General features: G+C 43.1%; 1 protein-coding gene across 16 annotated transcripts in view; it reads right to left on the bottom strand.

Moving 5' to 3' along the window:
• The window catches only part of AKAP13 (A-kinase anchoring protein 13), a 321,113-nt gene that overhangs the window by 8,482 nt on the left and 286,425 nt on the right, over positions 1-26,206 (bottom strand). For 12 of the 16 annotated variants that reach the window (XR_003132759.3, XM_025438509.3, XM_025438515.3 and 9 more), the window contains 15 exons: positions 25,376-25,442; positions 21,411-21,546; positions 19,070-19,182; positions 18,311-18,463; positions 17,276-17,526; positions 14,824-14,949; positions 14,593-14,710; positions 13,679-13,927; positions 9,764-9,840; positions 8,582-8,763; positions 8,382-8,464; positions 5,913-6,107; positions 3,283-3,444; positions 2,636-2,706; positions 2,132-2,176 (listed from right to left, as the gene is read on the bottom strand). Coding sequence is in view for 15 of the 16 variants with exons in the window: in XM_025438509.3 (XP_025294294.1) it covers positions 2,132-2,176; positions 2,636-2,706; positions 3,283-3,444; positions 5,913-6,107; positions 8,382-8,464; positions 8,582-8,763; positions 9,764-9,840; positions 13,679-13,927; positions 14,593-14,710; positions 14,824-14,949; positions 17,276-17,526; positions 18,311-18,463; positions 19,070-19,182; positions 21,411-21,546; positions 25,376-25,442 (2,028 nt within the window). In the remaining variant the exon portion in view is untranslated. The remainder of the gene's footprint in view (positions 1-2,131; positions 2,177-2,635; positions 2,707-3,282; positions 3,445-5,912; positions 6,108-8,381; positions 8,465-8,581; positions 8,764-9,763; positions 9,841-13,678; positions 13,928-14,592; positions 14,711-14,823; positions 14,950-17,275; positions 17,527-18,310; positions 18,464-19,069; positions 19,183-21,410; positions 21,547-25,375; positions 25,443-26,206) is intronic. The other 4 variants (XM_025438511.3, XM_035714805.2, XM_035714808.2 and 1 more) reach the window with 2 other exon arrangements.

The following is a 26,206-nucleotide window of genomic DNA, read 5'->3' as shown; positions in this document are numbered from 1 at the left end:
ACAGATGAAAAATAAAATACCACTTGAACTTATGAAACCAACAAAACGTCAGTTACAAGTGGACTGTTCCCAATGCTGGTGAAAGCAAGGACAGACTTGTGTGGAGGGAAGGGGAGCACGCCATGAGTATTTCTCTCTCGAGTGCAGTAGCACCGCACAGAGCTATTTTTGCTGCATTAAATTCCACACACAAACTAGAGGAAGAACTGAATGATGGCATACAACATAACGTGCAACCGTTAAAAAGCATGTGTGTACAAATCTGCTCTGGGGAAATGCTTCTAATGTGTGTTAGGAGAAAAAAGGACACAAAGCTCCAGGGAGTATTTGGTATAAATTATATAGAACTATTTTTGTACTAGTCATACCCACACAAACTTATACATATAAATAAATATATGTTGTCCAGAAGAAAAGGCTGGAAATATAAATACCAAACATTTAACAGCAGTTATTTCTCAGTGGTGGGATAATTTTATTTTTTTCATGATTGGACATTTTTCAAACTTTCTACTATGACCACATATTTCTTTTATAATACAGCTCACCTATGAAAAATGCAGGGGTTGGGGCAGCAGTTCCCTTGCACGGTAGAAAATCCACCTATAACTTCTGACTCCCAGCACTTTACTAACGGCTACTGTTGACCCAAAGTTTTACCCATAACATAGCTGATTAACATATATTTGGTATGTTATAGGTATTACATGCTGTATTCTTATAAAAGTAGGCTAGAAGAGAACGTTACTAAAAAAATCAAAAGGAAAACATATTTATAGCACTGCACTATATTTGTCAGAAAAAAACCTGCCTATTAAGTGGACCCATGCAATTCAAGGATCAACTGTACTTAGAACAAAACACACAAAAAATTATTAGGCTTATAGCCCTTCTGAGAACACAGTTTTTACTCCTCTTTTCAGTTTATTCTGACAGTGGCTCGTGGTCCACAGAGTGTTATCCTCACTAGAGTGCCTGAAATGCCCCGGTCTGGTAGTTTCTTACCCAACCCTTGTCACAAAATACAGGGGAAGAAGTTACCAAAGAGAAAAATAAGAGCGAAATTTCATTGGAGCAGCAGGTACAGAGAGTGTCAGTCTGTGTGAGAGTAAGTTTATTTCATTTAAGGAAAGCACACCAAAGGGGAGGCCTTCAGAAAACCATGGTGTTTTTACACTACCATGCCAACAAGTTTTAGGAGGGGAAAAGGGGAAGTTCCCTTTAATTAAAAATTTTAAAACCACGTTCGTCAGGGACTTAAGATATTATGTTAAAAGCAAGAAGAAACTCAAGAGCCTGGGTGGCTCAGTGGTTGAGCAGCTGCCTTGGGCTCAGAGTGTGACACAGGGTCCTAGGATCAAGTCTCACATCAGGCTCCCTACATGGAACTTGCTTCTCCCTCTGCCTCTGCCTTTCTGTGTCTCTCATGAATAAATAAATAAATATATATTTTTTTAAAGTAAGAAGAAACTCAAGAGCACCCAGAGAGGGGCACCCCATAAAGCCACTGTCATTTGTTGTCTAACTCCGGTTGGCTGACAAGCATTCCAGCCGATCAGAGCCAAGCAAGTGTGGAGAGGGTGGCGGCCTAGAACAGGATTTGCAGGGAAGAGGAACAGGATTTGCGGGGAAGAGGCAGGAAGAGGGGACCAGAGCCAGAGAGGCACAGCTCCCAGCAGGGTGGGCAGAACTGAACCCACAAAGGGAAGGAAGATCCTCTCTCCCATAAGAGCAGCGACACCACTCTGTGTGTGACACAGAGTGACATGCAGCGAGTGAAAAGCAGCACTCAAAGAAGAAAACGCAACTTGAGTCATTGCAGGACAGGATATTACTGCGCAGTTACCTACAGGGGAGGTGCCATGGTCCATAGAGCCAGGCTTATGTGACCCTGCATGTTCCCAGAGAGCAAAAGGCCTGCTTCTCCAGGATGGAGAAGTCTGGAGCAATCCGAGGCTGAGGCCCCGGGGCCAGGGAACAGCCAGGTAAATGGAAGTGGCAACCGCACGGTTAAGTGCACAGATCAAGGCCAGGAGTCAGCTTGTTCATAACAGCAAAACACAAATAAGCATTCTCAGCCTAGCAATTATAACAAAATCCTTTTCTTATACATAGCTCGTAATGCCCTTACCTCACTGTTTCTTTTAAGCATAAATACCAGGTTAGCATTTCCACCCTATAAAACAAAAAACATGCATTTAAAAGAAAAAGAAAAAGATGATCCTGGGGCAAAAATAATATACAATGTGTGTCTGTTATGCTTGGGCTTCTCATTTTTATTCTTTTCCAGCACAGCCTCCTGCTGCAGGACAATGAAGATTTGAGGCTGGACTTAACTGACACCCCTGAAGAGTCGAGGCTGGTATGGGCCACTGACACAAAGTTCCTGATGTTGGGGCCGCAGGGGGAGGCATAAACGTAAAGTAAACTCAGGGTTCTGAGCCTGAGAGGTCAAAGGGCCACTGATATGGTACTTTTAATTGTAGGGTTTCTTTAAAAGTGTGTTTTTCTCTTAAAGTAGGAATTAACAGCAAGTCAGGCATCCAAAATAAGATTCCAGTGGATTAACTGCAAAGTCTATGGATGTAGAGGGAAGTGCCAAGGATGTCTTGGGTGGTGCATTTTAGAAAAATACCTTTTTCAGACCACTGTCGGATTCTGTTCTCCTCAGATCTTGGCCATCCTCTCCCTCTTCCTTCTCACCTCCTGAAACAAACAAGTTTTGTTTTGTTTTGTTTTGAATAAAGCTGTGGAACAGATTAACCAATAAAAGCATACAAAATATATAGCTTAGAGATATGGTGGTAATCCTGCATCTTATTATTGTCAAAAAGGGGGAAGCCGCTTGGTGGCAGCTAAGTGATTAAGAATTTTGTGGCCGCAGAAGAATTAGAAGCAGAAAGGAAAAATGAGTATCATTACTCTTTTGGCCACAACTTACCTGAGATCCCAGAAAATTGTTTTTTATTATTCAAAGTAAGCATGACACTGATAGAGATTCTTGAGTGTTCTAGCAGCTAGCTACTAAATGAGCTTTCACTAAAACTTCTACTGACTGGGACAGAGGAGATGTAGCTACCAGAATGAGCACATTTTTGGTTGTGTGTGATAGTCTACAGAAGGATCATCTACAGAAGTATGGGTTCTAAATCATTTACCCTTTTTTTTCCCCCCTCAAAGTAAGCTCTAGGCCCAACGTGAGCCTTGAACTCACAACCCTGAGAGCAAAAGCCGCATGCTCTACTGACTACTAAGACAGCCAGGCGCTCCTAAATCATTTACCTTTTGAGGCATTCATCTGATGGCTGTCAAATCCTCCGAAGGTCTCTGCTCTCCGAGGCAAGGAAACAGGGCCAACTATGCCTTCTTGCTCAACAGGGCTACTGACAGCCGGCCCGAGTGTGCCTCCCAGGCTTCCACTCACCAAACCTTGAAGGATCTCCACTGGAAAAAAGGAAATGTGCAAAAGTGATATTTCACCTTCCACTGAAAAAAAGAAAATATCATGGTAATACATGATATGTAGGGAGCACAATCAGAAAATTCCAGAGGGACTCAGTGACTTTCTTTGCTCAGAGAAAGGTTTCAGCTCTGGATTCTATTGGGAAATTCAGAGGAAGCCTTCAGTCTTATTTACATGGGGCTGAGGAAATTTGAAAGGGCATAGGGAAGATAGTCATTTACTGGAAGGAACATGGCCTTCTAGAGTCAGGCCCAAAGTAGCAAAAAAGAATTCCTGGGGAAGCAAGATGGGCCAATTTGAGAGCAGTGCTGAAACTGGCAGGGTTTTTGCCCGCTGGCACAGTGAGTTCAAGGGACCAGAGTAGTCTAAGGATCTGAGGTCTCAAATTTGAGCAGTGAGGCTTCTTTTCTAGAGCAGTGTCCCACAGAAAGGAGAAAGCGCTAAAAGTGGAATAAAATTAGAGTCCTGTGAAGTGAGAAAAGATATCTGAACTTAAAAACTTAGGAAAGTATTTCATGTAAAAATGAGCAACTGGGAAACATCAAAGTCAAATCTCACACAACACTATGGAAAAAGAGAGCAAGAAAAAGAGACTCCACTCCCTGCATGGGCTGGTAACAGCACATCAGAAAGACAGGTCCGTGCAGTGGATGAGCTACTTACTGTATGGAGAGGACACAGGCATGGAAGGACCCAGAGCAGAATCAGGACACACAGATTCCAAGAAGTGGGAACAAAGAGAAACAATTATTTTAGAAAGGAAAACTAGAAGACAAGAGCAAAATAAACCCAACAGAAAATGACTTACCAGAGGTGGGAGGAAGATTAAACATTAAAAAGATGAACAGAGAGAGAGTGTGAAGGGAGCAGCACAGATGGAGGACAGGCAGAGGGGATCCAGCATGTGGGTGATGGGAGCTCTTGAAGAAGAAAATCAAAACGAGGACAGAGGAAAAAATACTAAAAGCTTTAAATGAAGAATATTTTTCTGAACTCTGAAACCACATCAAATTAGAGCACTGTGAACCTAAGAGCATCGATCCGGAACAACCCCAACACTAAGGCATGTGCCAGTAAAACTACCTGGATTTCCAAATAGGTTCTTGGGAACCTAGGCAGAAAGCATGTGACTTACATAGACTGAATCGAGTTAGGATCGTATGTGGACAGCAACGCTTTACATCAGAAAAAAAGGAAGGACATTATTTAAGAACAATTAAGATACCCAAAGGAAGAAAAAGTGAACCAAGGAATCCATATCCCACAGAGCAGACTTTCAAGGTTTACGTGCCACAATTATCAACAGCGTGCATGGATACAGGGCACACTGTCCTCACATGCCTCTCTCCTGAGACATCTACTTAAAGGATGAGCTGCAGACATCCAAAATGACAAACGATGTCATGAAAACCCCAGCAGCAATGACCATCCCTATTGCCCAGACTGTGGTCTTAAAATATCATTTCCCACTAAAAGAAGTAAGAGTTCCTTAGAGAAATGACTCTAGATCTGGGCAGAGAACAAGACGAGTCTAGAACATCTTAATTTATCAAAGAGCATCGAAGCTCTCAGAAACTCTTGGGACCATGTCAGAAGCACCTGGGAGCCAGACAGAGAGGCGCTAGTTGGCAAATAGAGGATATTCTGAATGTTTAAGTAAGGATAAGAATTGTAGGGACTTGAAAAACATCAAACAAGTTTACACTCATAAGTCTATATAGTAATATCTAAAAAGTACTGGTCACCTTTAGAAGATGACCATGGAACAATTCACTATCCTGATAACTGGTAAATAAAGGGGGAAAAATAAAATATTTATCCTTTTATCTTCCCTTTCCTCTAGGCTACAAAGGAGGAGGCAGCTAGCAAAGCTATCTTGTGCCTCCAAAAGAGGAGCACAACACTCCAAGAACACAGCTTACCACAGGGATCAAGGCTCAGTAATTAAGACTCTGAATCCAGCTGCAATTCTGAAAGAACTAGCAACAGAACAGAACCCCTGCATGAACAAAAGCTGGACTGTGAGAGACATTCTAGGTCAAAAAGCTCAGATTCTTCAAAGATAAATTGTGTGGAAAAGAAAGGGATGGTGGGGAGGCCAGGAAATTAGGAATCCGAAAAAGCCTACGAAAAAAATACTAGTTTTTATAGTGTCTACACATAGGCCGTTAACCACAGAAGTGTATGGAAACGTGTAAGTCATAGCACCCGTTCCTTTTTAGAGGGAGGGAGGGAACATATGGAAGGGCTTTGGGGTGTCTGGCCATATTTTATTTCTGGACCCATGTAGTAGTCACAAGGAAGTTCCCCTGATAATAATTTAGTAAACAAAATATTTGTTTTGGGTTGTTTTCTGTATTTGTGCTTTATTTTACAATAGAAAAGTAAAAACTAGTAAATACTATTAGTGCATAAAGCATTTTGGGAAGAGATTAAGAGGGGCAGTTACCCTCGTTTATTGCACTTTTCATTAAAGGTCCTCCTTTGAGAGCCTCTTCTGTGTTGGAGCGGAAGAGGATTCTAGAACTGTGAGTTGGGGAGCAATCCTCCGGCAAGGGGGTGCTGCACTCAGTCATGTCTCGGAAAATCATCTCCTTCTCTTCCAGTAAGAGGAGGATCTGCTGGTCCTTCTGCTGAAGTTGCTCTGCAAGGAGGATGGAGAAAAGGTCTGGTGACTCTAAGGGTGTTTAGTAAGAGATGAGCGGGACACGAATGCCACCTTGTGGCCACTGGTAGGACAACAGAGAACACAGCTGCACCTCCCCCTCCCCACTAAGATGGCAATTTCCATCCCGCATCTTTCTAGACAAAATCAGAATTTCTGACATAAGAAGCCTTCCTTTGTTTCCACTCCCCTACCTCCTGTTTACTTCTCAACCCACTCTTGTCTGCAGCTGCTCTTTCCAAGGCTACCCTTCATTACTCATCCAATGAGGCCTGTGTTTCATCTTTTCCAGAATGGAGGATTCCGCTCTATTTTTTTTTTTTAAGATTCTTTTTCTTTTCTTTCTCTTTCTCTCTCCTTCCTCCCCGCCCCCACCCCTCACCTACCTACCTACCTACCACAGGAGCGTGGAAAGGGGCAGAGGGAGAGGGAGAGAATCTTTAGCAGATTCCTTGATGAGTGAACAGCCTGACACAGGACTTGATCTCATGACCCTGACATCATGACCTGAGCTGAAATCAAGAGTTAGACACTGAACCGACTGAGTCACCCAGGCGCCTCTCCTCCCTTCTTTCAAACCCTTTACGCCCCTCACTTGGAGGACATTATTGGTTCTCTTGCTGCCATCTTCAGTGAGTAACACCTAGGGTTCCCTCTTGGCTCCATCCTGGGCGGTCTCCTACACTTCACATGCTTCCTTCTGGAGATATGCCCTCCCACAGCTTCAGGGACTTCCCATGTGCTGGTAACTCACGTAAAGTAGCCTGAATCCTGCCTCCTTTTCTGAGCACCAGGTCAGAGTCCCATCGTCCTGTGGCTAGCTCGACCTCAGCTTGTCATAAAGCATTTTCTCTATTCTTGCCGTCCTTCTCCTCCCTCTGGCCTGTGATCCCTTCCTTAGCCAACACCACCTTCATCCTAGAGCTGAGCCACCGAAGACCTGGGAGGACTTCTGTCTCCAGGCCCCGCCATGCCTTCCACACCCACTCTTCTCCCATGAGCCTCCAAGCCAGGCTTTCCACTCCCTGCAGCTCCCCCACTCCCTCAAGCAATTCTACCACTGGCTTCAGCGTCAATGAAGACAATTTAGGTTGAAATTTCACTACACAGATTTTACCATTCCTTTGTCGCTCTTCAAGCCCTGGTGCCTTTCCAGCTAAATCCTTATTTCTTGGCCCTAACTCCCTGAAGGCCACAGGCAGGATTAGGTCCCACATTCTCTGTGTCTGAGGTCTAGTCCCATCATTTATGTACGTCTCCTTTGCTAACAGGACTCCCTGACAGCAGGGATGCCGCTGTGGGCATCTCTGCTCCCCCAGCACCTAGCACTATGCATTGGCCTCCTCATGTATATGAAGAAAACAAGTTTTTCATCCCTGCCATACTAATTACGGGCCAATAAATCAGGTGTCACTCTGGCTTCAGCCTAAATCTGCGTCCTCCCCATACCCCCACTGAAACAGTATTATTGTTTTGTCTGGCTTAAAAGACTAACTGAACTCCTTGGGTGCTGACATTGACTTGACTCTGGGCCTTATTTCTACCTGAAGCTGGGTCTTTATTTGGGAACATTCAGCAAGCCCTGGCAGGAGAGGGGAGCACTTGCCTCTGTTGCTTAGAAGGCAGGGGAGCAGAACCCTCTGTCACACTCTGCATATGTGACCCTGGACTGCATGGCCTTCGTGGGCCTCGCTTTTCTCATTTGCACAATGGGGACTGGCACACGTCCTGCAGGGATGTTGACGAGACTACACCAATAGCAGGGACTCAATGAACAGAGGTTGAGCATAACTGGCGAGCACACCTCTCCCAGAACCACCTTCTAACTCATGGTGCACATACAGCACAGCAGCAAGGGTAACTGTTAAAAATTGCTTAACTGGAAAATTCTCTTCTTCAAATACCCCTCTCTCTGTTTGAACCTTGAATATGTGAGTTTTAGCAAATTCTTCCATGACAACGTACAAAGAATGTCACTAAGGTCCAACCAACAACACAGAAATTGAAAAGAGAGAATCAATGTCCTCTTGATCTGGTGTCAGACAACTTATGATGGCCGTTTTACAGGACTCGGGATCCATGCCAGTTCAGATTCGGTTGCTCTTTCATTAAAACCTATTCACCTCCCCGTTGTGACATGTCTGCTGGGACAGCTGTGCAGCCAAGGGGCCACAGCACTCCAGGAGCCCCCTGCAGACTCCACACCTGCACATGATCTGCAAACGAGGTCTCAGATACTTCCAGCAGCCTTACCTTTCAGTTCTCTGGCTTTGGTGTCCAGTATCCTCTTTTCTTCCTCATTCTCGCTGGGAATTCCTTCATCTTCATCTCTGTTCCTAATACCCAACAAAACAAATGAATCAAAAGCCCTCCACCATGTCAATTACTCTGGTCACTGTCCCCTCCTCGAGGATAAAATCAGAGGCTGGGAAAGGCCCTGGTGCTTGACTTACAGGGTATTGATCGTGTCCTGAATGATCTGAATCCAGCTGTTGCGCTCTTCTTTGGAGCTGGCATGTACTTCCACCATCTCTGGGTCCTTCATCCCCATACTTATTAGGAATAAACCTTTTTCTTCATGTGCGACTTCCCTTACAATCAGCTTCTTTAAAGAGATCACTGTTGATTTCTGGTCCTAGAAAAAGGGGAGAGGGTCAATGTAAGAAAGGCATACGATATCCTAACTCTGATCTAAGTAAGGTAAGACCAGATGTATGATCTCACTTATGAGTGGCATCCAAAAACACAAAAAACAAACAAAAAATGCAAAAACCCCACACCAAACTCCAAGAAAAAGAGACCAGATTTGTGGTTACCAGATTGGAGGGGTAGGGAGGGTGAATGAGATGGAGGAGTGTAGTCAAAAGGGACAAACTTCCAGTTATGAGATAAATAAGCTCCAGGGACGTAATGATGACCATAGCTAACTCTGCTGTCCGGAACAGAGGACAGGTGTTGAAAGAGCAAGTAAATTCTCACGGTTCTTATCACAACAGTTTCCATTTCTTCCTTTTCTTTATATTATATCTATAGGAAATGATGAATGTTAGCTGAACTTTTTGTGATCATCATTTAATAATATACATAAATCAAACCATCATTCTGTATGCCTTACAGAGTGGTATGTGTCAATTATTTCTCAGTAAGACTGGAAAAAAAAAGCATATGGTTTAACAAACAATGGTAGATTTAAGATAAAGTATCTCATTATTTCATCTACATTTTAGCAAACTGAAAAAGATTTTCAAAAAAGGAAATGATTTGTATCTACTGAGTTTCCAGACATGGTTCCTACATGATGAATCCTTCTAGGTTCCTCTGTGACTCTGGCTGGTGACATTATAAATGAGCACAATTTATGGGGCATAACATGCAAGAAATACTCCAGTGACAGATGTCCTTAGATCAAATGTCCAATGTCCCCAAAGGGACTGTGAGGGAACAGAAAACTAATGTTTCTTGGGGGTAGGGTGGAACACTGCAAGGGTATCTGAGAAATTACTCAGAGGAATCTGTCCTGAGCAAATTAATTTTGAGACGGGGGAGAGCAATATCCAGTGTTCAGACTCAATACTTACTCCGGATGTTCTGAATACTATTAATTACAAATGGAAGAGATTGACAGTTTAGCTTACCAATGATGCAAAGACATATTTCTGGTCTTTTTCTTGAAGGAAAACTAAAATGTCAGTAAGCAGAACTGCTTGAACCTCTGTAAAGTGGAAAAGAGGAGAATGGACAAGGATTACTGAACAGTGAAACGAGTCAGAGGCCAAGTCAGCAATACAGCCCTCAGAACAAATCAGGATGGGAGAGTACCCTGCAGATGGGTTTACACTTCTGCAGGACCCACACCGGGTCACTGATTTTTTAGACGTATTTTTAAATGGAAGTTACCACCAAAGTCTTATCTTGACAAAGCCTGAATACTCTGCTCTGGAAAGAAATATTCCATAAGGGAAGAAGACATGAAGAACAAAATACTTTAAAGCTGGGAAGGATTTTAACAGATACTACATAGCAACACATTCCACCAAATACTCAGGTCATGATACTCCCTGATCTCTGATCCTAATAATGGGAGAGGCGTGAGAGAGAAGACTGGAGCACTGCCAATAGGTGATGTATAAAAATACCTCGGTCTGATGAAAGGCAGACAACCCTCACACCCCAGAAGAACAGAATGGCTCCACATGCCTTCTGATTTCACAGGTACATACATGGGAACACAATGGAGCCCAGTCAGCCTCAACCTCTATCTGCCATGGACACAGCCTGCTGTTCCTCTCAACTCAAACAAAAGCCAAAGTAACAGGTCTACTTGGATCTAGTAATCGGGAGAATGCCACAAACTCCTGCTCTGAGAATGCGGGGCAGCATTTTCTAGTATCGCCTTAAAAGATGAGGTCTGGCATCTCAGATCTAGCAGGCTGGCCCCTCTGTGCTATCCTCCCCCTGGAAGAGGGGGGGCCTACTACCCCGTAGGGAAAGAACGGAACTGACTTAAGCAACCTCCTCAGGTGGTTGGGTCCCCTCTGGGCTTTCCCACCCCTTCTGCCACAGCTGGAAGCCCCTCTCTGTGTAATTTACTACATGGCTATGAAGAGTACAGAAGCAAGGATAGCAGATTGCTCAGGAGGTAGTTTTCAGCCTAGACCAAACAGGCCATGAACTACTGTTCTATGGGCTATTCATTTTGACAAGTTTCTTAAAGTTTACTTTTAAATAATTCAGGTGTCTGCTAAACAAACAAACAAAGTTTCAAAACACAAGTTTCAATTTCGCTGGATGCTTCTATGTACAGTGTTGGTGGGTCAGAGAAAAACAAGCCCGTCCCTTTCAAGGGGTGCCAGTGCAGTAATGGCTGTCCTTGGCACGAGCCCACCTGAGGGGGGAAGGCCTCCACACCAAGCCTGATCTCCATGGAGAGCCTGTCCTGTGCCACTAGCTGACCACAGCTTCAGTCCCACAGCTAGAATCCATCAGTTTTTACTTTGGGAATGAATAAATAAACTGCTGTGTACAGGAAAGAACCAAGTGCTGGCTCTAGGCAGTGGCAGCTCTAGGAAATTCAGGTCCTTGCAAAAGGAAGCAGGCTTTCCTCAAGCACCAGGCTGCCTTGAGGCCAGTCCCAAAGTGCCCGTGTGGGCAGAGTCCTGATTCGGGGGTTCTCGGAGCATCAGAGGACAGGTACTGGGAAGGGGGAGGGAGCCTCAGGGATTGCCTCATTCAAGTTCACCATGGAGCAGAGACACACATCTGCTGGAGGCAGGAAGGGATCACTCTTTCATGTGAAAGGTTCCTGGCTTTCCTTTTCATGCTCCCACTGGAACTCAGGCCTGGTGTGCTTGCCGTGGTTCCCTGCAGCAGGGGCTCTCCTGTCTCTGTCACCAGCCTCTCCCTGCTCCTGCTGCTCCCTGGCTGCCTCCATGATGGCGCTAGAAAACAGTAGAATGGATCCCTTTCCTGCTGAAAACCCCCTGCGTGGAGCCCATTCTGTCCCCACCCCATTGAACAGTATCAGCTGTCACTGTCCCCATCCAGACTAGGCCCCTCTCTGCCCCTGTCCTCAGCCCTCCCTGCCATCGTGTCCGCTGCCTACAGGCCAGGTGTACCTGCCCTTTGTCCTTCATGACTAACTCAGATGCTACTTCTCATGGGTCTCTCAGTTCTGCCCTTGGTTCCAGCGCCCGTCAGACTGTGGAGCAGGCACCTCTTCACAGGCCTCTTCATTCTGAGCCCAATACCTATGCAGGCTCAGCTTCATTCACCTTTGAGGCCAACGGGTCACCTGGGACATCGTTACTGTTTGGTGCAAGAGTGGTGAGATGCCAGCTAAGGACTCTGGGGTACTGGCTGACAGCAGCTGCCTATAGTGTTCCTGATGTGTGAGAGACAGGACAGGGGCACAGATCTTATTCCCAGCCTTGGTTTTCTGTCAGCGTGGATGACACCAGCGGCCAGCCTGCCTGGTGCACACAGCTTGTCAGGGCTGGGCCAGGTGTGCTTAGGGCTGCTGCTAAGGCCAGAGCTCACACAGGCCTCAAGGGTCGATGAAAAGGTTATTTATAAATCAGATAGGTACCAAAAAAAAAAAAAAATTCAGATGGGTAGACGAATTAATAAACCTCATAGTAACTTCCTTAACTTGATGCAGATCATCCTTTAAAAGGAAAAATTAAAACCAAATGGAAAATTAGTATCTTCTACAATCTTGTGCTTAGAGGAAGATAAAAGAGATGAGTATCATCAAGTTTAATAATCTACCTGGCTGGTGTGAGTTACACATAGGTTTTCTCTAAGGTCTTGGGAGCTGAAAAGTCCTCTACAATCTCTCTTCAAACAAGTGATGTATTCTTAGTCTCTCAGACTCTGACCTGCTACCTGATAGGGTTTTCTCTCCATACAACTGTTGCCAGAGACCCCAACCCCTAATGTGTTGCCTGTTTCTGGAGGAGACCACACCTTTCTTAATAGCCTGCGTTTCTATAATAATGTTATACTTGGCTTTTTTTTTTTTTTTTTTGCCTTTTTAAGCTGTTTTATAAACTTCAGAATATATAATGAGCATCTTGCCATGCAATAGGGTAAAACTCCCTTGCTAGAAGAATCTTACAGACTGGGTTAAAATACTATATTCAATTAGAAGCTGGCCACAGGAGACCCACAGAAACACATAACACCAGAAGGTCTGCAACAAAGGTACACTGAATACATGTAAGTTCAGGAAGCAAGTGTGTCTTCCTATTAACTTGAGGAAAGACATCAAAATTCAAGGCATAGGCCAAACTCCTCATGATGGCCATGGTGAGGAGGGTCAGTGCTAACTGCCCGCAGACCACGACTGGGCTGCTTTTCCATCCCGTCTCACCTCCTCCCAATCCTTTCCATAATCTCCCCTTTCACTGCTGCCTGTGGCTCTCCAAGCCTCTGACATGTGTCCTTGTTATACTGTAGGATGTGACCGCCTATGATTGACTCAAGGCACACGACAGTCACCAGCTTCCAGGCAGGGCCAATGGCTCTGCTATATTAGCAATTTGTTCCTTTTCATCCTTTTCTCATTTTCCTAGTTGGCATGAGATTTTGTCCTGCTCATTCCTCTCTGGATGCCATTGCTCTTGGGCCTGTCCTTGTGGTCTCCCACTCTTCCTGATTCTTGCCATGAGTGCCATGTGGCAACACTTAGACCTGCACACCAGCTCCCCCTCTGCCACCTACTCTTTGGGGCCATCCCTGGCCTGCATACCCTTGGAGTCACCGGGAGCAAGTGCCAAGAAGGGCCACCTTGCTTTTTTTTTTAAATCTTTTTTCTTCCCCCATTTTCCCTGTGTCATTCCTGTTATCTTACTGGAGTTTACCGTCTCATAAGCTGTCTCAACCTTATTTTTTTGATATAAAATTAAGAATTAAAAGACAATTGCTCCTGTGTAATGTTTGGGTGTGGGATCCCTAGGAAAAACCTGGTGGTGGATTACTAACAAAATTATCTGAATCTTGCTTGCTCTTCTTTGGTACACATGTAGACTCAGACAAAAAGCAAGCCTTACCTTTCAACCTTCCTGCTGCGCTCTTCAGAAACACACCCCCATCTCGCACAAGCTTCTTCCGCTTCAAATCCTCCTTGGCAAACATCTGGCCGCTCTTCATCCTCATGATCGACTTGCTATCTGTCTTTGTATAAATTTCATTCAGACGCACTTTCTTTTCATAACTTGCCACTTTGCTGTCCACAGCTCCAATCACATCCTTCACCAGGCTCAGGGACTGAGCCAGATCTTCCTGCTCCACTTCATTGTCTTGGAAGGAAGGAATAATCCTGTTTTTAATGGATCCTTTCAGACAAGGAGAGGGGGAAGCCTACTTCCTGGTGGACATGCTGATAGCATGTCTGATAGAGTGAAGCCAACACACCAAACATCATGTGCCTATCCTTGTCATAAGGTTAACTCTCAATAAAGTTAGACGTTTTCTACGACAGACACAACATGCAATTCTACGCCATGTCCTGAAGCAGAAGGACCCAACAATTTCGGGAAGAGAGAGGGGCAACAGTAATTTACGTCTTTATCTCATCTTGAACATAACTGCCTAGGAGCAGGGCTGGCCAAGAGAGAGAAACTAGTAAGTCCAGGTTCAGTGAGAAACAACAGCAGGTCTAGCAGTTCAACTTATGGAAAGAACTGGTGGGGATCCCTGCCCAGTCTTGTGGTGAGGGAGAAGTTGCTCGGGCTGCTGAATCTTGAGGGAGTCAGTAAGTGGCTCCTTCCTGCTTTCGTCCACCTGAAGCCTGGGGACACAGCATTCCAAGTTTTCACTTAAGAAAACAGTTTTTAGGGTAAAACACAGGATCTCTTAGAGACCTGTGAGAGCATTAAGCAGCTCTTCCTTGGGGCCTCTTGTGCTGCTGGTCATACAAGAAACAGTCTGCTGGCAGACCTGACAGGTGAGGAAAGAGGCTCACCTTTGGTACATTGCAATATTCTTTGGAATAAAACTGGGTATTTCGTGATTCGCTGGGTCACCAGCAATATGCACTCTGGGATGCCTAGCCTCCTCACGACGGCACTGCTCATCTTCTTCTGCAAAGGACAAAACGGGATTATCAGGAGCTATTCGAGGAGGGCTCTGGCTCAATGAATAGTGACACAGTGCCCCAGACCATGAAAGAGAGTTCCCTGTTTCACACTCATACCTTCACAAAGGCCTGAAACCGCTTATCCTTGGTATGAAGGTCTTTAAAGTAGTTCACAGACTGGTTGTGTTGCCCACAGAACTTGCCGTATGTCTTCTTTAAGCGTTCCGCGTTCTCCCCTGAAAACTGCAGAAAAAAGCAAACAGACGTTAAGATGGAGCTCAGGACGCTGAAATTTTATACAGAATCTATATATCAAATTTTGTACAAATTTTGTATCAAATTCTATATCAAGTTTCCAGTCTATTTGTAAAACCCAAGAATGCGTTCCCCAAGAGTTCCTCCAAAGATTAAAATGGTGCAGCAGCTTTGGAAAACAATATTGCAGTTCCTCAGAAAGCTACACAGAGTTATCATGTGACCTGGCAATTCTGCTCCTAGGCATAAAACTTACACAAAATCTTGGATATGAAAGTTCATAGCCACCATATTCACAAGTGCCCCCAAGTGGAAATAAACCAAATGCCCATCCAAGGGTAAATACAATGTGGCAGGAACACAGGATGGACCATTATTCTGCCACAAGAGGAATGGAATACAGATAGATGGTTACAATATTGATGTTGAAAGCATTATTCTAAATGAAAAAGCCAAATGCAAAGGACTATTATTTTATCTCATTTACTTAATAAGTCCAGAATAGACAAATCTGCAGAGATAGAAAGTAGATTGGTAGATGCCTAGGGCAGGGGCAGGGTGATAAAGATGTTCTAAAACTGACTGTAATGATGGTCATACAACTCTGTGAATATAGAAACTAGAAACCATTGAACTGTACACTTTAAGTGGGTACCTTCTACGGCATATGAATTTGTTCCAATAAAACTATTTATTTTAAAAAAAAACAACCATCACAGAAATATCTATGTGCTGTGCGCTTAAGTAGTACAAAATGTGTTCTAATTCTATTTGTTATAAACACAGTAGTGAAACAAGGAGATTCACTAGAAGTTTTCCAGTGAGACAGTCAGTCTTAAAAAGCTCACCTTGATAAATCAAAAATATATCAGAAGCAGCTATTATTATTCAGTGATCTGCTTATCTTACCTACCTCAGGCCAGCAGTCCTAACAATTCTGTGTGGCCTCTCATCATTTCTAAATGTGTGCAGTCTCAATGGCTCATCTGAAGAGATGTTCACTTTGGGGTAAAACAATACGTTTCTGCATGTTAAGCATCAATTTCTACTGTATTAAAAATCTCTGAAGGCAACACAAATTGATCCTTACCAAAAAACTTGAAAGAAAAAAGGTTCAGAGTATCTAGCTTCTCCTTTCCCCTTTACCAAAGGGAAAGTTAAAGCAGAGATTTTTAGGTGCTCCACTTCCATCATGAAGTAAGTGCTATAAAAGGGTGGTTTTAGAACTGGCACATAGAAGCAACAAATGGACGCCATGACGGTCCAAGATATGAATCCTACCATTAAAGATCTTACTAAAGGAATATGCACAAGTACAATGAACTATGGACAATACAAGTCAGGTTAGAAGAGGCACCTGTGCAGGTCTGAGGGTAGAGAGAAAGATGTGGAATCTGTTAGGAGGGGATGTTAGGGCCCTATTTGTGGCAGAGACCTGTGTTACAGCATGAGCCATGCTCTGTGTGCCTTACATCCTACCATGCCTTTGTTCACTTGGGAACAGGAGGAGTGTGAGGCATAGGTCTGAGTTGTGTCTGCCTCTGTGGTTCCAGCTGGTATTTTGATGCCCAGGAAATATTAGAAAAAGGATGAATGAATGCACTAATGAATTAATGAGGTGAGGAGTACGGGCTGAAGAACGTAAGGAAAAGACAACACTTTATCAATTCTTAGGCAGATGTTCCACCAATGAAGCTTCTGCTTGTATGAGGAGGCAGAGATCTGCTGGGGAAGACCTAGTTGGGGGTGATGCCATGCCCCTCTGCCTGTTAAGGTTCAACTAACAACACTTTTTTCAAAATAACTTCTGGCCCAACTGTTTTTGGAGTAGGATTGAAACCATGCCACCTCTTGATGAAAACATCAGCAAGATCTATTTTATGGAACTATTTTACAGATAGTTTCTTGTTCAATTTTCTAATCCCACATGGTTTTCAGATAAAGGAGTTCCTTTTGATTTAAGGCATAAGGAGGAAGTTGAAATTCCAAAAGACTGCTTTTAACTTCTTAAACTACACTGTTTCTGATGATAGTCTGGATGCTGAAAAAGGAAAATGGGACTTTTACTGAATATCTACCATATATGCTAGTTATTTTATGTATATATTCTTTTTAGTTTTAAAAAAATGACATTAGGAAAGAAAATCTGCCCTCATTTACAGAAAAGGAAATTGAGGCTCAGAGAGATTTGAAAACTTGCCTATGCTCACAAAGATAAGAGGCAGTACAGTCAGGATGTGAATGCGTGGCTGCTGAACCCCAAAGCTTCACTTTCTACCTCATTATGTGGGGGAAGATCCTTTTCATTGCTCACCTGATTTACAAGCACATCTCCCATCCTCTTGATGAGGAAGTTCTTTTCGCTTTTATCCACCAGAGATTCCTTCTTCCGCTCCAGGATCCTCTGAAAGAACTGGCTATGGATACTGATCAGTTCATCCAAACAGGGGAACAGCTTCTCCACTGTCTGTTGCTCAAAGAGCAGTTCTGTCATCATCCCCCGGCTGTACACATCGCTCATGATCTTCAGCGTGCGGATGTGGTGCAATTCTGTCTGCATCAACTCTGAAGCAGGACAAAGCTGGTCAGGATTCTCCTTCAAAGGTCACCTGCTACTAAAAGCCCACTTTAGTCTTAACACTATTTGGAGCCCAACTGAAACTTAAAAACTGGGTCAACAGCTGTCTTTCCCCTTAAAGTGTTCCCATTTCATTTCTCTATTTCACATCACCTAATGCTGTTTTCTGACGGCATGCTGGATTCCATCACTCTTTAAATGATGGTTTCCCAAGTGGTCTGTGCTAGATTCAGAGCCTTTCATAATTTCCTACAAATGACTCATGCTTAGTTTCCAATGTAGCTGAGAAATCAAACTGTAGAGTCATAAGAGATCTCTTTCTAGGGCTGCATAAACAAGCACTTAGATTCAATAAAATTAAAGGAAACGATTTTATTTATTTATTTTATTTTATTTTATCTTATTATTTTATTTTAAAGATTTATTTATTTATTCATTCAGAGAGAGCGAAGAGAGAGGCAGAGACACAGGCAGAGGGAGAAGCAGGCCCCACGCAGGAAGCCGACACGGGACTCGATACCGGGTCTCCAGGATCAAACCCCGGGCTGCAGGTGGCGCCAAACCGCTGTGCCACAGGGGCTGCCCCAAGGAAACAATTTTAAAGAGAAAAGGACAGATATAAGATCATGTCTCTAAACCTCAAAGTTTTTAAAGAAAATCTGTGACATGCACCATACTTGAAAATTGGCTTTCTAAGGTCCAATGATTTCCTTGATAAAAGGCTCTGCACAATGCAAATCAAACATCAGCAGAACAAATGGAGGGTCTCACCATAAATCACTTCTTGCCGTTTGACCACATCTTTCTTTTGCTGTTTGAGAAACTTGCTATCCACTACTCGACTCCAGGACTCTGCTTCTAGTTGTTTGGATTCCATCTCGAAGTCCCCCATTAGCTGTCCTTCATTCATGTCTGTACCTACTCCTCAAAACAGCAAAAGATCAGTATCAGAATCTGGGGTGTGTGAGCTCTAGGAAGCTTACACTGCACTTTCCTCAGGTGATAATTTCCCGAGACACACACAGTGCCTTAACACAGGGAATATTCATAGAATGCATATTCTAGGATCAGAAAAGAATCATTTCCTGTCTGGGAGTGACACACTGCATGTGCACGACTCTGGGTAAGAGTGATAAATATCACCTAAATCAAATGTGACTGACATTCAGGATTCCTATGTGAATAAGGAATCGTAAAGTACCTGGTAACTTTACTTAAGAGGTAGGCTTATGACGTGCCCAGAGCTATAACTGACCACATACGAAAAGTCTAAGGGAAGAAAAAGTGTTTGTACTAGAGAAGGACTACATTAAAGTCAATGACATCCTTCAATGGACAACTATCTAACAACTGGGTAAGTTTGATTACCAACTGATTATAGAGCATTTTGATGATTAAGAGACAAGTTAGAGAATCTTCACAGGAGTAAGGAAGAGGCAGGTACTATTATTATTCCATTTACACTTATATTCAGTGAACAGCACCCAGTCTCCACAGATGCGTAAGACACAGGCCATAATTTCCTCTTACCCTCATCAGTAAGTGATTCTGTTGACTCATTGACCTTGCTGATTTTATTTAGGGAGTCTGTTGAATGAGACAGGAATTTCCAGGTGTTTGATATGTTCTCATCATTGCCAACTCTGGGGAAGAAAAGAAGCACATACTGTCAACCACATTTTTTAATAACCCATTGTCTTCATTCTCAAATGAGTACCAGAAAATCTCTAAAATGACAGCTGGCTATAAGCACCACAGTGATGGAAGACAAATTACTTATGTCAGGTCCTTGGCAACATGCGACACGAGCTATTCAGGAAGGTTAGAAACATCTAAGATCACTGAAGACTTGAACCTCTCGAGCCTTCAGTTGTGGTGTGTGTGTTTTTCTTTTTTATGATAAGTAACAAGAATAATGCTCTTCCCTTAAACTCTGTACACATTACATAAGAAATTTCTCCATTTGAAACTCACTGTGTAACTGCTAACTTTTTCTACTTGTTCCTAAATAACTGCAGCCTAAGCACTTTTAATAAATAAACTGTATTCCTTGGACTTTCTCACACCCAACCCACCAGCTGGCACAGCAGGCCCCCAGTAAATGTTTTTGGTAGGACATAAAAGCAAGCCAGAGTCATTTAAAAGTTTACATTTTATTTAAAGATTGGTTTTTAAAAGTCATAATGCAAACAAGTTTTGAAACCCTAACAACTCTGAAAGGAGGCCTTTGAACAATGACAGTACAAAGACAAAATAAAAATACCTGAAACATTTTTTTAACAAGAAAACAATAGTCAGCACAGAGGTTAGGAGATGAAGACAAAAGAAGATCTGCACCCTTTAGTTAAGAATTTTGCTCCAGCCGAGGTTAAGAGAGATGCAAGAGATGTTCTGAGTCCTACATTTGAGGTGACTTCTTTACTTGATGGGAAAGCAGGAGTCTTATTACCCAAAACAGGCAGCAACATCATAATTAGCCCTGTGCCAGCCCTGTGACAGCTGAGGCCTCAACAGTCTGGGGCCAGAGCAACTTTTGCAGAGACCACAAAAGGAACTTAGTGCAAATGAGTGAGTGCAGACCAAGAAGTCCTAAGTGGCCCATTATTCACTATCATGAAATGGACTTAAGAGTCAAGATGCAAGCCCAGAGAAGAGATTCAAAAAGCAGCAGAGACACAAAGTTCACATGACCAACAGAAAAGTGTAATATATGAAAATACAAGTGGTTACAAACAAAAATCCTGTGCCCTCCCCCACCCCAGTTTTCACTGATTTTGAAAAGTGAGGATGACCACGCAGGAAGCACAGGACAATGTGCCTGATGATGGTGTTTAAAGGGGATTCCTTGCTAAAAAATAGTGGGCATGACAGTGCATCAAAATGCAATCCCCATTCTCCGTATCTGTATAACTTCGCTATACACTAAATCATTATTTTATACCTTTTTTTTTCCCTACTGAGAAGAATCTTTTCCTGAAGTGATATGGTTATTAAACTCCTGTCACCCATATACATGGCCAAACAAGCAAATGAGAAAATGCTCTGCATCACTTGCCATCAGGGAAACACAAATCAAAACCACAATGAGATACCACCTCACACCCAGTGAAAATGGTGAAAATTAACAAGACAGGAAACAACAAATGTTGGAGAGGATGTGGAGAAAGGGGAACCCTCTTGCACTGTTGGTGGGAATGTGAACTGGTACAGCCACTCTGGAAAACTGTGTGGAGTTTCCTCCAAGAGTTAAAACTAGATTTGTTCTACAACCCAGCAATTGCACTGCTGGGGATTTACCCCAAAGATACAGATGCAGTGAAATGGCAGGACACCTGCACCCTGATGTTTCTAGCAGCAATGTCTACAATAGCCAAACTGTGGAAGGAGCCTTGGTGCCCATCAAAAGATGAATGGATAAAGAAAATGTGGTCTATGTATACAATGGAATATTACTCAGTCATCAGGAAGGATGAATACCCACCATTTGCTTCGACGTGGATGGAACTGGAGGGTATTATGCTGAGTTAAACAAGTCAACTGGAGAAGGACAATCATTATATGGTTTTACTCATACAGGGGAAAAAATAGAGAAAGGGAATAAAGGGGAAAGGAAGGAAAATGAGTGGGAAAAATTGTAGAGGGTGACAGAACATGAGAGACTCCTAATTCTGGGATACCAACAAGGGGTAGTGGAAGGGGAGGTGGAGAGGTGGGTGACGGGCACTGAGGGGGGCACTTGGCGAGATGAGTACTGGGTGTTATGCTATATGTTGGCAAATTGAACTTAAATAAAATTTTTAAAAATTAAAAGAAAAAATAAACTTCTGTCACCTAGATGTCAACTGTGCTCTATCTATGAATCCCCACTTACCCAGCAATGTTCTGTATGGAGACACTTTTGGAGAGTGAGATACTCTGTTGGGACCGTCTATTGGCAAACATGGGAATGGCAGTGGCTTCATCCGCCAGGAGGACTGCAGACCGAGGACGCTCCTTGGGCTGTGAAGCTATAAAGGAAGAGAGGACATCAATGAGTGGTGTATCCAAGCTCATGAGTAGTGACTCATCTGACAAGTGTCAAACAGAAGCAAATTTTTTTAAAGCAGATCTGCCCTGGGAATGTAAGTGGATAAAAAAACTCTATGGAGGACAATCTGGCAATATCTACTGCCTAGATCCTTTGATCCAGTAATCTAATTTTAAGATATATTTATTCTAACCCTCCCCCCTTTTAAAAAATGTAATCTCTACTCCCAACGTGGGGCCTGAACTCACGACCCCAATATCAAGAGTTGCATGTTCCGAGTGAGCCAGTCTGGCACCCTGGATATATTTATTCTACGAGATACACTTGTAATGCTTGAAAGGACGTATGTCCAAAGTTATTCAGTGAAATGCTGTTGGTAAAAGCAAAATACCAGCAAGGAAACAAATGAATATCAAAAGATCAATTCACAAACTATGGTACATCATACACTAAAATACTATGTAGCTTTAAAAAAAATGAAGACACTCTCCACGAATTGATACAGATCTCCAAGATAATACTGTAATGGGGAAAAAAGACAAGGCCCAGGACAAACTTTTTAGACTTTCATGTTTAAAAAAAGAGAAATAAGCCAAATTAAGATTTGCTTTATTTAATAAAGAAATTTGGAGAAGATAAATATAATAAAACTAAGAGGAGTAGTTAGCTGTGGGTTGGGATGCAGATTGGGGAATGAGGATAAAGAATCATGGGTAGTAATATATTTAAACAAAGAAAATAATTCAAAGTAAAATAAAATGAAATTGAAAGAATCTTAAGGATAAAAAGAACCACAAGATGAGAGAGGCCAGTGTTTTCTGTGAGTGCCTACCCGGCCATATAGGAGGTGCCTGTAAGATATGCAAACTCCCAATCCTTCGGGACCTTGGGAGTGGGACCTGGGAGTCCACACATTTTACCAGCTCCCCAAGGGATTCTTCTGTATGTTGCCTGAGAACAAAGATTTTGACCAATTTCTTTAATTCAAGCTGAGGAAAATATAACACTCCATTTAATGTCACATAGTGAAGCTGTTCTCATACTGTGTGGTTCTCTGAACATGACCAGAGAGGAAGCTGGAGCTCTAATTTTATGCTCAAGTGGTCACACTGGCATTTGGGCAACAAATTATTTTTCCTTGGTAACTGAGCTCATGCCCCAGACACGAGCTGTATTATCTGTCCCTCCCTGGGAGTCTCAAGAGCTGGAGGAAATAAGACTAGGGCAGCTGTTACGACTTTATGACATTGCAGGATGTTTCTGACTTAATAAAAATTAATAAAACCATTAATTTCCAATTCAAATTCTATTTAGAAGAAGGTGATACAATAAAACACCAGAAACACACTATACTACCGCATAACCAGATCCTTCCTGCAGGAAGCACACACGGAGCAGGAGACATGGGCCCTGCCCCAACAGGGAGTAAGAGCAGCCAGCAGAGAAGGGAACATGCTTGAGGGTCTAAGGGCCTGGGGCACACGCTCGGTATTTTAGAAGGGAGGTCAGTGAGTGGATAAAACCTGACTAAGGAAGAGACACTGGTTCCTGAAGAATGGAGGATGTGGGTAGGTCAGAGGGAAAAGAGTACATTCTGACAAGAAGAACGGTGTCAATGAAGGCAGAAAGGATCATGTGGTATGACATTAAGTAGGAGAGAAAAAAAGAAAGAAAGATGTATATAAAGAATCAGTAGAAAAGGCTAGGGAAACAGAATGAAGTCATGCTATGCAGAACCCTAAAAGTGATAAAGAAACTCTATTTTTTTTAATTTTTAAGTAATCTCCACCCCTAACATGGGCCTCGAACTCACAACCCCAAGATCAAGAGTTGACTGAGGCACTCAGGTAACCCCAAGAACAACTTTGTTTGTAAAGGACAGAATCAGGCAGTCAATGTACAGCTTTCCCTTGTTTGAAACCAATCCCTATTCCACTCAGGGAACTGATGTAATATCACTGAGCCTCAGTTTCCCTATTTGTGGGGATGATGACAATAGCTAAAGCTAACACTAAAGGAGGCCTATTGGGTTCTTTACAGGTGTGATCTCATTTAAACCTGATGGCCACCCACTGAAACACTTTTACCCTCTGTTTACAGAGGAGGAAAATGAAGTATGGAGTGCGGATATAGTAAATACCCAAGGTTACACTGAGTGGCAGTGCTGGGACTCAAACTCATATGACTTGAATCTACAATCTGTACTCTTAACCACCATACTGTGTCAGCGGGGGTAGAACGGTAAGAATATTTGTGGGGGTCAGAGGTAACACACGTAACCTGACAACTTGACATATAATAGGTATTTTTTTTAAAGGTATTATTTCTTTTTATTATTTTTTTATTTTTTAAAGATTTTATTTATTTATTCATGACAGATGCACAGAGAGAGAGAAAGAGGCAGAGACACAGGCAGAGGGAGAAGCAGGCTCCAGGCAGGGAGCCCGATGTGGGACTCGATCCCGGGTCTCCAGGATCACACCCCGGGCCAAATGCAGGCGCTAAACCGCTGAGCCACCCGGGGATCCACCTTAAAGGTATTATTTCATTTGATGTGAAAGAAAATAGATTTCTGAAGCAAAGGACAATGTCCCAGAAAAAATGTTTAAGGAAGATCAGACTGGTAAAAGGTTTTGGAATGGGTTGGATCACCAATTAAAGTGGGTGTGGGCCTGGTGAAACTTCTCTTATAGGCATCTACCTGCAGCGATTGACAGTAAACAAACTTAATCTACCTAAACAGAATCCACATGCTTCTGGAAGAACTCAGAGCAATGAGGTGTGGAACAGTGGTTCTCATGCTTGAGTCTGCATTAGACTTACCTGGGTGATCGAATCAAACATAGATCATGGGCTCTACCTCTGAATTTCTGATTTAGGTCTCAATAGGGTCCACGAATGCACACTTATTATTGATCCAGGAAATACACTTTGAAAAACACTGCCTTAGGGTAAGTCCCACAGGGGTTCCCATAGAGCCAATTAAGAGGACACTCAGTACTGCATTATTTATGGTAGTAGTTGGAAATGACTTAGATATCCATCTTTGGGGGAACTGATAATTAAATTGCGGAACAGGTTTATGAGAGAATACCATGCAGCAGTCTGAAACAACAGCTTATCCATAAAAACATGCATAGATCTGAAAATGACAGACTGAGAAAAAAGCAGAATGAATAAGCCTAAGTCCTATCTAATATAAATGCAACACACAAAACAGTAAGAGGTATTTTCAGCGATGGATGTGTAAAGAGAACCGATCAGAAAGATAACATGTTAACTAACCACAGGGGGCACTACAGAGGGAGGTGATAATGCAAAGAGGAGGTAACACCAAAGTGGAGCTTTGCATTGGTGAGGACAGGACAGTACTCTGTGATTGACTCGATTCTGTGTACCACCTGAAGGCCCTGGAGGAAAAAAGAGAACTACTTACTTCACTTCACAGTTTATAAACTAAGAAGTTTGATCAGCAAGATCTCTTTTTCCCTTGTATAACTGTAGGCATTAAAAACATGCATAATTGTCAACTCATGGAAGAGAACTTGGAGATGCATGAAATTTCACCTGCTGAACCACATGGAAATAGGGCTGCCTCTCAGGTGAATACACACACTATTCTAGAAGCCTTCCAAGGGCATGTGATGGTAAAACATTCGGCTTTTGGACAATAATCTGCAGTCTTCTCTAACTAACCACAAAATAAATACTCAAGTCTTAAGAGTAACAAACAAATATTACAAAAACACGTTTAAGTCCTGAACCAGAGAGTCAAAAGAGCTGGCAGAGAGGACAGCTGAGTGACTTACGCTTGCTCCGCATGATGACTGTGGGCAGTGAGGATGTGTCCTGGGCCTGGAGGCTTCCTCTGGGCTGCTGAAGGAGAAAGGAAAATAAATACATGAGGACTGCATCCACAATTTATCTTCTGTCAGGTCTCAAGAAGCCCAGAGCCAGGAGAGAGCAGGGACAGCGCTCCAGCTGGGCTCCTGGCCAATGGTACTCACCATCCCTCCAGTTACCCCCACAGGCTCTCCTCTGAGCCTGCCAAGTTGCATGACCCCCAAAATGCTGCTTTTCCCCCGGAACACCCTGTGCCCCTTCACCTCAGGGCATTCCTCAATTCCAAGACAATGTGAGAACCATCTCCTGGGTAAAGCCACCCATCACCTTCTTTCTTCTCCTCATCCAAGGCAGAGCCTGGCAGTCCCGAGAATCATGCACAGACCTCCACAGTTTCCCCCTTGTTTATGGTCACTGTCTGCCTGCCATCTCTCCCCCCACTAGAATGTTGGTTCCTGAAGAGCAGCCCCTGTGCTTTTTTCATTTGTTTCTCCAAGTGACTAGCATTAATAAAAGTACTAAATAGTCCTTATGTAAAGTACTAATTTCAGTTGAGACTTTTGTTGTAGAATGTGACAGAAAAACTGTGAGAAATTAGAGTGAGCCAATTACTCTGAGATAAATCAGGCTACTTCCAATTTAGAAATGGAACTCCTCTTTCAGGCTATGTTCTCTTATAAGGGAGATGCTACATCCCTATCATCAGTGTTCTACAGAGCTTAGTACATTCCTAGTAGCTCTAAGTCTCGTCAGAGATCACAAACTCAGTGCCCATGGGGTTAGGCAGGCAACAAGTG

The sequence above is a fragment of the Canis lupus genome, chromosome 3 (genome assembly GCF_003254725.2).
Source record: "Canis lupus dingo isolate Sandy chromosome 3, ASM325472v2, whole genome shotgun sequence".
Classification (NCBI taxonomy): domain Eukaryota; kingdom Metazoa; phylum Chordata; class Mammalia; order Carnivora; family Canidae; genus Canis; species Canis lupus.
This window is presented reverse-complemented; position numbering and strand designations above follow the sequence as displayed.